The 12,793-nt window shown below is 42.1% G+C and overlaps 1 protein-coding gene across 12 annotated transcripts in view; it reads right to left on the bottom strand.

Moving 5' to 3' along the window:
- The window catches only part of LOC129725828 (histone-lysine N-methyltransferase 2C-like), a 29,080-nt gene that overhangs the window by 12,679 nt on the left and 3,608 nt on the right, over window positions 1-12,793 (bottom strand). For 9 of the 12 annotated variants that reach the window (XM_055682103.1, XM_055682093.1, XM_055682095.1 and 6 more), the window contains exons 4-13: window positions 12,501-12,747; window positions 9,490-12,438; window positions 8,630-9,141; window positions 7,951-8,291; window positions 7,678-7,880; window positions 4,719-6,722; window positions 3,049-3,187; window positions 774-2,884; window positions 583-701; window positions 168-519 (exon numbers count right to left, since the gene is read on the bottom strand). In XM_055682103.1, the coding sequence (XP_055538078.1) occupies window positions 168-519; window positions 583-701; window positions 774-2,884; window positions 3,049-3,187; window positions 4,719-6,722; window positions 7,678-7,880; window positions 7,951-8,291; window positions 8,630-9,141; window positions 9,490-12,438; window positions 12,501-12,747 (8,977 nt within the window). The remainder of the gene's footprint in view (window positions 1-167; window positions 520-582; window positions 702-773; window positions 2,885-3,048; window positions 3,188-4,718; window positions 6,723-7,677; window positions 7,881-7,950; window positions 8,292-8,629; window positions 9,142-9,489; window positions 12,439-12,500; window positions 12,748-12,793) is intronic. The other 3 variants (XM_055682106.1, XM_055682096.1, XM_055682107.1) reach the window with 3 other exon arrangements.

The raw sequence follows: 12,793 nt of genomic DNA, 5'->3' as shown, positions 1-12,793 counted from the left end.
AGTTTTAAAATACATTCACTGCCATTTGCAGTTTTTTAGAAATTAATTACTTATGTCTGAAGTTGTGGGTTACGTATTTATAAAAAAAATTGTCAAACAATCACACCAATCATTCACTGGCAAATAGCAAAAAAAAAATTTGAAAAGCATGCTAAAACGAAACTAACCTGATTAACTGCTGGAGATCCTTGCATGGGAGTCTGCTGACTGCCAGGATATGGTGGAGGTGGTTCCGGATAAGGTGGTGGTGGTGGTTGAGACTGTCCAGGCACAACAGTAGGAGCACTGCCAGCTTGAGGGGGTTGTTGTTGAATTTGAGGGTGTAATGTCGGTTGACCGTTTCCTCCAAGCGACTGCGGTCCGGGTTGGTGCTGATTCGTAACAGTTTGAATTATCCGGTTACCCTGGATTTGGTGAACTATACGCGTCTGCTGTTGTTGACTCTGTACAAGATTTTGTTGCACCAAACCACCTGGATGACCCATCTTCAGTTGCTGTAGGCGTGATTGGTTTAAGAACCTGCATAACATATGCAAATAATGGGTCCATACAACGATTTAGAACAATCTCACTACAACTTACCCTGTTCGTACCGTAACAGAGACGGTGTTATTTGCATTGACTACACCAATTGCACCTTCTTTCGACAGGAGCTGAGTACCAACAGCCATTGGTTTGCCCATTGCGGCTGCTTGCTGCACCTATACACAGACAAAACAATATAACATTAATTAACAATTTAGTTTGTTTCGACAATAAAGCTCAGTCCTGACCTGTTGCTGCATCTGCTGTTGGATTTGCTGGAGGTGCGCAGATGTTAGCATGTTGGGTCGAACAGTTTTCATCTGGCCAGCCATCAACTGCTGTTGAAGTTGCTGTTGTGGTATTTGCTGCTGCGAAGCTATTTGCTGGGCACCAATTAGCTGTTGCAGCTGAGTCTGTTGATGTCCCATCATCTGTTGTGGTTGCATAGTCTGCAGAGATTGCATCGATGATTGCTGTGATAGTATTGTTTGTCCTGATGATATTAGTTTGCCAGAAATTTGCTGCTGAGGTCCTACTGTAGTCGAGCTAGTAGATTGAACTAATGTTGTTACATCGGAAGCAATCATTTTGGAATGTTCAATATTCATCGCACTATCCGAATTATCTGGCTTATTCGACCCAGAACCAGACATTTTATTCTTTTCGTCTGATTTATCCCCATCCGGTTCTTCAAGTTCTAAACTATCCAGTATGTTTGATTTCTCTCCATCAGTTGTATCAAGCTCGGGGTCCGCATACTCCAAAATGTTAAAATCTGCGCCCATTTCGGCTGTCAATGAATCTAACAACTCATCATCGTCATCGCCTAGTCCCCCGAGGATATCGCCGACTCCTTCAACTTCCCCGATTCCAGCGTTATCTTCTTGCTCTAATTTTTCCAACTCAGCAGACACACTGTCTGGTATTTCCGATGATCCGTCCACCGCACCAGACTGTGTTTGATTTGCACCACTGTTCTGTCCACTGGCATTTGCAGATTGAACGGTTGCTGAGTTAGTTGTTGAACTCGTAGATGAAGTTGGTGCGTGAGCCTCTCCTTCGCCAGCTAGACGCTGTGCAATTAACGCTATGTTCTGTTGATCCGTCTGTGATGTCAACGCAGCTTGCTTCCCCATTTGCTGTTGTATTAATTGTCCACCAGAAGTCATTTGCCCTCCGAAAGCGCTATCAGGACGGTTAACACCTACAGGAAGTTGCATTCTTTGTCGTAACAGTTGCTGTTGTTGAAGTACGTTCTGCTGTGTAATTAGCATTTGGTTCATACCACCAGCTCTAACTATTTGTTGTTTTACCATTACTGCACCACCATTCGGACCGGCGCCAGGTACAGCTATCACATTACCACCAGAAGCTCGAATCGCATTACCAGGTATTTGAAGTCTTGGTCTGGTCATCATATTAGGCGGCAAAGGTTGCCGGAATGTACCGTTATCATTAGCAGCAGTCGGTAATTGAGGATTAGATAACTGTTGCGGTTGAAGTTGTTGTTGTGATTGTGATTGCTGAGAAATTGCCTGTAATTGGCCAACTGATTGTTGCTCATCCATGAACGGGGGCTGCGATTGCAATGGCTGTGGCGATTGAAGTGTATTTTGTTGGTTCTGAACCATAGCTGGTGTTTGACCACCAGTTGGTATTTGCTGACGCTGTAGCAAATCCCGTAGCTGACGGTTGCCTTCTTGTGCTGGTTGTTGATGAAATCCGTCGGAGTGGGGCGACGAGAAAGGAGATGTTTGAACCGGTCCAAATAAATCGCCGGGACGGGTGTATACCGTCGGACGAGTTTGGTTGCCTGAAAACTGCGGCCTAGGTGTGCCCGGTGCTTGGGCGTATGGAGTATCAAGATTGATTCGCATGGCCGTCTGTGGATTCGGCACTGATGATTGTCCAGAATATGCAGGGCTTCGATTTGGTGTTTGTATTGGACTTTGGTGACCAACTGATCGGGGAGCCTGTGGTGAATGATGTACGTAGCTATCCGGGACGCCTTCCGATGGAGGTCTATTGAACGAGTCTAAGCCAGTTTGACTAGCCGGCGAACCGGGTAACATGTCATGAGGTGACTGTGGCGGCTGTGATTGTGGCGAAAATGGACTTTGATTGAGACGAGTCTGACCAGGCAGTTGACGCTGCTGCCCCATGCCAACCGACATCGGACGTCCAGGTATGCCCGGATGGGAAAAGTTTGATACCGGACTAGAGGGCGGATTCTGGCCAAGCGGTACCATTCTGCCCTTATTAACCGGCGATACAAATTGAGTGCGTGAGTTCGGCGATGGGCTAGCCATAGGACCCATTGGAGAACCTTCGGTGGATACTTGCAGCTGCATTGTGGGATCTACAAAAAATACGTGTGGTAACAGCAGACTAACAACAAAACAGAATTGCAAACAGAGTTAAACATGTTGGCTCAAAAATACAGTGGCGAAATATGTACGGCGCCTTTTATATTTCTGATTTCATTAACCAAAAAAAAAATATTTTTCAGCAAGTTATACTAACCTTGAACTCTCTGGTCTGATATAAGCATATGCTGCTGGCTTTGTTGTTCCCTAGCGCGTTGCTGCTGCAGCTGTTTCCATTGACGCTCTTGTTCCGCTTCACGCATGCTCTTTTGTTGAGCGCTTATCTTGTCCTGATCCTGTTGATGCAATTAAATGTCAGCCAAGACGCGGCAGCAAGAGCAAAGAGAACAATAAGAGAAAACGGTACTTTAAACGCAGCTACTGATTTCCACAAACTGTATGTTCTTTGACGCCAATATCACATAAATATATGAATACAGAGCAGTTTTTTCAACAGATATTCATAATTAGAAAATAAATACATAATCTACCGTTAATTGAAGCATAATTTTGCTTATTACTAATTGTCATAACCGAAAGTCGTTTAAAGAAATTTTCATTAGTATTATTTCACAGCTGCCTATGCAATAGTTTAAATCCATTTTAAAGCAGGTTCTTTATTCTTTCTAATCTGCAACGGTCAATCCATCTAATGTTTGGTTTGGTTTATGATTTGTTTCTGCCTATGACTGGTGAGACTGTTTAATAGTGGCGAATAAATAGACTTGCAAAACTTCTATAAATAACAAAGCTATTTTGTGAGCGAATACTGATAAAAGATAATTTGGAAAAGTTAATTGTGCAAAGAATTGTTTAGTCGCTCTGTTTTTTTTTTTTTCAAACAATACATTTTATATACAAATCAATATTTACTAGTGTTAAAATTGGCAAACATGTGGCAAGTCATCTAAATACAGGAACTAACGATACAGACTGGAGCTGTTTTCCTGGCTTTGGTAGTTTGGTAGTGAGGCAGGGAAAGGATCGAATCTCTAATACGATTCTTAATGCTATTCTAAACGATTTGGCGGTTCGAGTAAAATGAAAATTTCTTTAAAAGGGGTTTTTATCGAAACGCAACACACTGCGAATGATGACAACCAATGGCGTTGAAGTAGTAATGCTTCAACTGGTACGGTAATCTTCAATGGAAGAGATAAGCGAAACAAAGTAGTAAAACAATAAAAAGAAGACATGCGAGAAAAAATGATTTAAATGAATCAATGAAACGATTAGGCAACTAGGATTGACGTGCTTTCTACTAGCAATACGATACGAATCATGCAAACTTAAATGTTCAAATATCATCAATCTACAGGATATTTTTTTGTTGGGGTACCATACAAGTTATGCATCAATACCGGTCGTAGCCTGAAAGCTCTACAATTGAGGCGTCGAGCTAACATGCTATTGATTAGGATAATTCCAATCAAGAGACCTTTTCAAATGTACCAATCACAGGGAAAAACACTGCTTTGAAAACTAAAACAATTACGCTGGATAAGGATCAATCAAAACAAAATTTATACCAGCCCGTTGCAAAGCAAGTCAGAAATCTGGAATTTTGCTAAAGAGATCAGGAACCGATCAGCAAAGACACCAAAAAGTAGGCGCTATTGGAGTAAACAAATCGTCAAGGATTTAACTAAAGCATTGCATTAGAATAGTCTAGAGAGGAGAAGTAGATGCAAGAAACGGCCAAACACAATCAGCAAAATTTACTGTAGTCAAAACTTCAAAAACAAAAACATAAAACCCGTCAAACAAGGTGTGTAAAAACAATAAAAGTTCAAATCGTTTACGTTTGCTAGCTTTCATGGTTCTCACCGTTTCTGGTGCGGTAGTAGAAGTGGTAGTAACAACATTAGTAGTGGTAGTAGTGGTAGTGGTGATAACAGTAGTAGTAGTAGCAGTACTAGAGGAACTACTGGTGAAAGTTGCAGTCGTACTAGCTCCTAGTAAACATGTGTCGAAGGTGGTGGCAATGGTAGTGGTAGTTTTGGAAGAGGAACTGCTAGTCTCATTATAACCAGTAACAGCATCGTCATTTTTGCATATGTTGATATTATTGGTGGTTAGTGTAAGTGTGTTTGTGGTAAGTGTAGCACTACTATCAACAGCATCGACGTGAGTGTTTTTTTCGGGACTCTTATCACTGGAACTGCTGTTAAGAATGCCTTCAAAATTTTCACCGCCACCAGATTCAGTTGGATTGGGGGTTATGCTACTATTGGCTATGTTTACATGAATTGCACCAGTCACGTTGGTCGGGCATTGGCTATGTGTACTAGACGTGATTGTGTGTGCAGACTGAGATTGCGTCTGACTGAAAGATTCATTTTGAGAGTGCCCTTCGTACGAGGTATCTAACGATGGCAATGTTCGCATAATTTCTGAAGGAGTCAGTACCCGAATGTGCTGATCATTGTTCGCTACATGTGGTGACAAATGTGTTGCTGATCTAGAGGAACCTAACGTTTGTGCACGTTGTGGGCTGTAACCAGAGCCTGGAGTCTCCTGGTGACGTTCTGTGGGTACAATTATTTGTTGTTGCGCTTGTAAATGAATTGGGGCTGCTGCCAGAAGAATTTTAGGTGGCCCATCAGGACAAACATTTATAATTTTATTCGCATTACCTCTCGCGTGAGAATGTTGCATGGTAGGATGCTGTGCTTGCTGCTGTTGCTGTTGAGCAGCTATTTTGTTAATTGTTTGCAATGAAGCTGCCAAAATAGGAGATTGAATAGCGGAACTATTTCCGATGATGTTAAAATTTATGTTTGAACTCTGTGGCAGAAACGGTCGTATATGAGTGAAACCAGGTCGGATCACTGCACTAGAATTCGTGTTGAAGTTTCCATTTGGATTCACCGTTACGTTCGGTGCTGGTCCACTGCGTAAACCATATTGATGATGATGTACCGTATAATGGGGCGAAATGTTCGTCGCTATGACGTTGGGCACAAAGATACTCGCTCGGTTATTGCCAATAGTGAACGTTTTCATTACGTGAGTAGTGACTGGTTGACTGACTACCACATTTACGTTAGTCTGCGAAATGGATTGTTGTGGTGGAGGAGATGGTTGCTGTTGCGACTGTTGAACATTTAAACCCATTCCGACATCAGGTTGAGCACTTGATACTGGAGCAGTGTTTAAATTCGAAAGATTGATGAAAGTATTTGCAATATTTGCTGCCACCAGAAGATTTGCTTTGCTATTCGCTGCATTCAATGACGTTGAGGACTGAGACTCAGCTTCAACAGACGTGATGACATTCGCAGTTGCATTATCGCTCATTGTGTTTGACCGTAGTGGGTTAGTAGTGATAGTATTGGTGCTAGTGGTTGTTGCAACAGTACTAGTAGTTAGCTTGCTACCGTCACCAATAACAGAGTCAGTGGATGCATTTGTGTTAGTATCATTAGAAGAGGAAGGTGTTGTGTTACTATCAAGAAGGGTACTAATAACGTTGGAGCTAGAAGCTCCTGTTAGTTCGTCTAAGCTATCGTTTCCATCGTCCAAAGAATTGCCTTGCACCTCGATTAGCTGCTGTGGTTTGAGGACTTGCTGTGGTGGTTGCTGCTGGCGCTGTTGTTGCTGAAGTTGCATCTGCGTTTGGAGCTGCTGTTGCTGTTGCTGCTGATTCGTTATCAACTGCGGGTGCTCGGCGGCACTGATCAGAACCGAAGAATCAGTAGCAATGCTGCTCTGCTGCGGAACGACGACGGATGATGGTGGTTGTGATGATGATGATGAGGAAGGTGATGGGACAACATTCACTTGACTTGAACTATTACTATTGCCGTCTTTAGGTGACATTTGTGGTACCTGAATCGTTTGAAGGGCGGGAAGTGTGGCAATATATGAACCATAACCGCATTGAATAATCATTGGTTGGAGGTGGAATATAGTATTAAACAAATGGGCAAAGCTACGAATTTATTTAAGATGCTCATTTATTCCTAGATGGATCAATGCTATCGTATATCTGTTCAACCCAAATTAAATGCCGTCTAAAATATATTTTGAAAATGATTCTATTTATATAAAACAGAAAGTGACATTGATTTCAACGTCCAAAGTTAGCAAAGTTTCAATTTTGTATGTGCGCTAGCATCTGCACTATTTTTAATTAATTTTAAAACAGTTTCACATTGATTAGCACGCTTATTACAAGGACAGAGCATTTAATTTGAGTGCAACACATTTGTCGGTCATAGAATTTTCAGCTGTGGAAATTCTATTCTGGAACACTGCGAGAATTGAACCCAAGAGCGAAAAACACTAATTTAAATGATAAAACATGAGATTTCATCTGTTGGCAATTAGTACAAAATATGAAACAAAAAAAAACATTACCATGAAAACAAAACATAAGAATGTTTCATAAAGATGTTACTCAACATTTTTTACAGAACACAAAACTTGACCAGAGATACGGAAGAGTTTGGTGTGTAGGTGTTAGTTACAAAACGAAAATGCGCGATAAAGAATGTGGAAAATTAGTCTTTCAAACAGAAAAACATAAGCACTGAAAGGTTTTTTTTTTTTTTTTTTTGAAAACAGTATGAAACCGAAACTCCAAATGACACGTAGAATCGATACGCTGCAGAGCGAGATGAATATAATGAAAATGTGCGTTTTATGTTTTAGATTCCCTAAAATCGTAACCTCGAAATGAAGTCACCACATCATGTTTTCATACATTTTCCTAACCTCTTGTAATTTTTACCGCGAGACAAACGAAAACACATAGAGAGAGATGGCAATAATGTTTTCTTACTTGTTGAGATTTTTTCATCCTTATGGCAGATCGGTTGTCCCTAGCCTGTTGTAAATAAGGCTGCTTCTGCTCGGTTGATAACAAGCGCCAGCGCTTGAATATCTGTTTACTTCGGTCAGTCCAATTTGGGTAATCGATTTTGAGTTCAGGATGTTGCGTATTACAGTACAATACAGAAGAAATGGTGGCTAACTCTCCAAGGGCTACAAAATAGGTAAAAACAAATAATTAAGGCACATCATCATCAATCAATAACTGGCTTCAGGAACTCACGCTCATCCAATCGCATTCGCTCGGACATTTTTTGTGCAGCAGAAGAGCCCGTTAATGTCCCCATACTGTCATCGATCGGCGCCAGATTTGCCGATAAATCTCCGCTGTTTGTTCCAGATAGCATTGCAGGTGAAGCAGAGGCTATTCCTGCTCCAGTGGGTGTTTGAAGTGGTGGACCTGCTGGAGACCATTGTGTTGGCCCCGTTTGTACGTGAATGGGCGATTGTTGTTGTGGTGGCTGCTGAGGATGGTGCGGTAGCATGCCTGGCATAACCTGATGCGTAACAATATGTTGCGATAGTGGCTGTTGCTGCATCGGATCCGATACATTGAATTGTGGTCTAGATAAAGTTGGCAAATATTATTATCTTATATAGGAAGATGTGCTGAGCAAGAAACGAAAATATACGAAATACCGAAAAAACTAGCGCTTTAAACAGGTGGCAGGGTAGGAATGGAAGTGAATGCAATGCCAATTTTTGGGAGCACGAATTTCTGTTGTGTTCGCAGGTAAACCTAGATGACAACTATCAAGGAAAGTGCAAATATTAAGAGTAAACGTGTATGACAGGTTGTGAAATCGGTTAGATAAGTTGGAAGGGCTAAGCAGTAATTACACATGGGAAAATGTAAAACAAGATCAATGTCAAATGGTCACTCCAGCACACTCCATTCCTACCTTTGCGGGAGAAAATTATTAGAGTAATACCCTCGGTTAAGCTGCTGTTGAGGATTCATAATCATAGCGGGCTGCAACGGTTGAATCGGAACTTGTGGTTGCTGTTGCTGCAATTGTGGCTGAGGGGTAGTCGGTGTCTGAATCGGTGTTCCAGGTGTACCAGGCTGCATTGGTGATGGCTGTTGCATCATTAGGCCTGGTCCCATAGACTGATGCTGAGGAGACTGTTGAATATGAGGAGATGCCATGCCAATCTGACTCATCATCGGAGTTTGCGGGGATTGCATTCCCATGTTCACTTGTGAAGACGGATCAGCCAGCAACGGTTGACCTGTCGGTGTTGGGGGCTGTGGCGATTGATGCACATGTGGCAAAGGTTGCATACCCATTGCGGCAGTGTTTAGGTATCGTTGTGAGACAATTTTTTTGGTTGCATCGATACTATGCGATGGAGTTGACGTATTCGATGTGTAAGGAGTCATTGAATTGGCGAACATAGACTCTTGAGATTCCTGCAGGAAAAAAAAACACAAATATAGTACATAGTTTAGTAGTTGATTATATTAATAACACAGGAATGCTTGGTTCCAAATAATTGTCAAAAAACGTCCAATCATAAGAGGCTTAATAGACAAATACTTCAATTCTTTATGTGTTTTTAATGGATCGTTTAAAAAAAAACAATTAAGTCATCGTTTATTTGACTTTTTATCATAAAGAAGGCTGAGACGATCAATGCATTTTATTCTTTAAAATAAATTGATTGTTTTTGGATTGTTCGTTATACTTCTACTTTGGTACTAACTATTCAAACAATGCAATAAAAAGTATCTACCAAATTGCTATTTGACTTTACTCACCTGTGACTCATCTGTCAAAACGTTCTTAAAAATTTCCTCCACCTCTTTACTGTCCATGTTGCCCAAGTTATCGAGGTTGAAATCAGGACTCAATATATCGGCCAGTTCGTTTTTAGAAGTCTTCGTCAGCCCATCTCCAAGCTCGCCATCTTCTGTTAGATCATCAAATGCTGCCGACGTTTTGGTTAGCTCTTCGTCGTCATTCATTATACGATTTACGAAATCCTCTTCGATCAAATCATTTGGTAACCCAAGGACGTCTTTCAAGGCTTCTGTGTCACTGTTATCATCGTCTTCGGTTTTAATTGCCCCGGCTCCGTCATCGACTAACATACCACCAGCTGAAGGCCCTGGTGTTCCATGAGAAGACTTCACCGCCAATGTCTGAGCTTGTTCCATGCTTTGCTGCAGAGCCTTTTGCTCCTGTAGTAATTTTTCTTCCTGTTTGATTTTCATTTCCTGAACATACCTCAGTTCATCGGCATTCAGTTTAATGGTTTTATCGTCCGATACATCACTCTTAACATCGTCATCGCTTTCATGAGGTTCAAATTTTACAGTGCTATTAGAATTCAACAAAGATCTACCGAAAAATGCATCCTGCAAAATAGTTGGATAAATTTCTATCAACTTATTTTTTTGTTTTCGCCGAATTGGTTTTTTCTTCGGTTTTACTTCCGGTGTTCCTTCTTCTAATTGCGACACAACACCATCCGCAGGTCCGTCTTCATCTTCCTTGCCATCTTTGGTACGAACGGCGCGATTTCGCACGAAAAAACCTCCAATACCAAGCTTCTGGAGATTCCTCTGACGTTTCTTTCGAAGCACTATAATGCCCAGTTCGTTAGTGAAAAGGGCAAATCCTTCAGGTGGCGTTGGATCGTTCCACACCATGCCGTCTTTGTAAATTTCAGCCTCCTCTTTAGGATCAAGAGGCTCCAGTTTAACATCGTCAAACGAGTTATCCAAACTGCTTCCGGCCACTACAGACTCGATGGCGGCCAATATTCCAGCATCTTTGTCTGTCGATGGAGGTTCCAGTTGAAGCTTTGGTTTTCGTTTTCCTCGTTTGCCAAACTCGGCTTGCAATGCCTTGATCTGGTGTAATCCATGCTCGCTCAGACATACTCCATCGACGTAATGATTTCCTTCTAGAGCAAGAGGAATTATTTTCTCCTCTGGCTTGGGAGTGGATCTCGGTGTTGATACAGGTGTTTGAATAATTTTCTTTTTTGGAATCAAATGAGGTGGCGGTTGATCAAAAGGCCGACACAGGAGACAGTTGTAACCATCTTCAGCGCAACGTTCCGCATCGTTTTCGGACTTGATTTGATCACAAGCACAATGCAACCATCGTTCACATTGATGACACTGAATAATAAGCTCCCCTTCAGTGTATCCTTCACCACAGCATGGACATTTTACCTGGCTAGCACATGGACCACACTCGGTGTAACTATTCAACCAGCTGCAGTTATAACCAGGATCATTCGAGCCACACTTCAAACATATGGCACACCACTTGCACTTCCAGTTTCCTTGTGGAACATGTTCCAAAGGTGGTTTCATACAGTATATATGATAAGAAATGTCACAATCATCACAAAGAATAAGCCGAGCTTCATCATTGCGTTGTCCGCATCCTTCGCAAATTGTACAATCTAAGCAACGCCATCCTTTTTGCAGTATCACTTTTGTCACTTTTACGTTGGTACAATACGGATGATAACACTGACCGCACTGGGTACATGCAATCAAACAACCTTCTTGATCAGTTCCAATGGCCCCACACATAACACAAATGTCCTGAGTAAGAACGAACTTGTCTTTCGCTGAACATAGGACTAGACGATTGTCGCCTCCAGGTTCATCTTCTGTCACTTTAGATGCAGAAAAATCTGCCGTGGGTCGTTGTAAACCCAACCCGGGAACGCCGAAAATTCCTCGCATTTTCGCTTTCGGTCCACGTTTCCTACTAAAATCGGCTAAACGTGATCTTTTCTGAAAACCTTTTCCACCTTTTGGACGACTACCACCGGAAAAAGAGAACCCTAATCTTTTTTTAGCAATTTTACTAGCAACAAAAGGTTTCCCTTTACCGAGACCTATATCGCAGGATAAGTTTCTTTCCCGAGGTTCTAGATCCACATCCATGGGGTCGTCATTTAAGCTTTCTTGCGATGCGGTCATACTTTCTTCGTCAATACTGCTGTTCCGCCGCATAGCGGCTATCCGACCCGTATGAATAGCCGATTTACACGGATTGCAAAGATACTCATACTCTGCATTATTCTCCTTCTTAACGTGATAAACAGCCAAATCAGCTTCCGGATCACAAGTACTATGCACAAATTTATTACAACCACTGCATTTCACCATCTCACGATGGGCTGCGGCTCGGTAAGCTCGATGACAGATTGGACAGGAAAATCCTTTATTTCTCTGCTGATAGCAAGAATCACACACCGTATAGTGAGCATGCCACCGAGATGACGTTCCTGCTCCCGGTGTCCGCGAACCACAGTCCGAGCAAACCCTACAACAGCGACACTTCCAGCCGTATTTGGGAATCGACGTCATCACTGGCCGCAAACAGCTTGCATGGTAAATTTTATCACACTGTTCGCAACCAACTGTCCGACCTTCGCTTGAATCTGGTACACGACAAATTTGACACTTTTTACAAGACGAACACTGCCAACCCGCTCGCACTCCTGGTAGCTGAGCCAATCCTACACACGCTCCATGGTAGTGATCTCCACAAATCGAACACATCATCAGATTGCCAACATCCCCGAGCGCTGAACATTGGCGACAATTGATGTCCTCCGTACACACTAAAGGCACTTGTCCGAGATGCTCCTTGCAGAAGCAGTTGTACGACTGAATCACTTGAAACCCACCAGCAGCTGCAATGCATGGGTAGTGAAACGACTTCGGGCAGGACATCTGGATAATAAAATGTTTAAAAAGTTAGTCAATGTTTCTGTAAGTAACAACCCAATTTTTACCTTGCATGATAAACTAGCTCCGTACCGAGAACAAAAGTAGCACTTTTTGTTTAAGCTTTGAGCGACCACCACTTCTAGATTGCTCAATATTCCGGTTACGGTATCTCTACCAACACCGAATGACCAGATAGCGCAGGAACGATGGATGTAGAAGAAACCACCATCATTAATTGCAGCAAACTCTATGGGATCGCCATGACCGATCTTCTCCAGTTCATCTACATACTCTGCCGTCACCACCGGGTTTCTGTACCGGAAAAAATATTATTATTTTAGGTATTAACACTCGCATA

Source organism: Wyeomyia smithii, chromosome 2, assembly GCF_029784165.1.
Source record: "Wyeomyia smithii strain HCP4-BCI-WySm-NY-G18 chromosome 2, ASM2978416v1, whole genome shotgun sequence".
Lineage (NCBI taxonomy): Eukaryota > Metazoa > Arthropoda > Insecta > Diptera > Culicidae > Wyeomyia > Wyeomyia smithii.
Note: the sequence above shows the minus strand (reverse complement) of the source record. Positions and strands in the feature narration are given on the sequence as shown.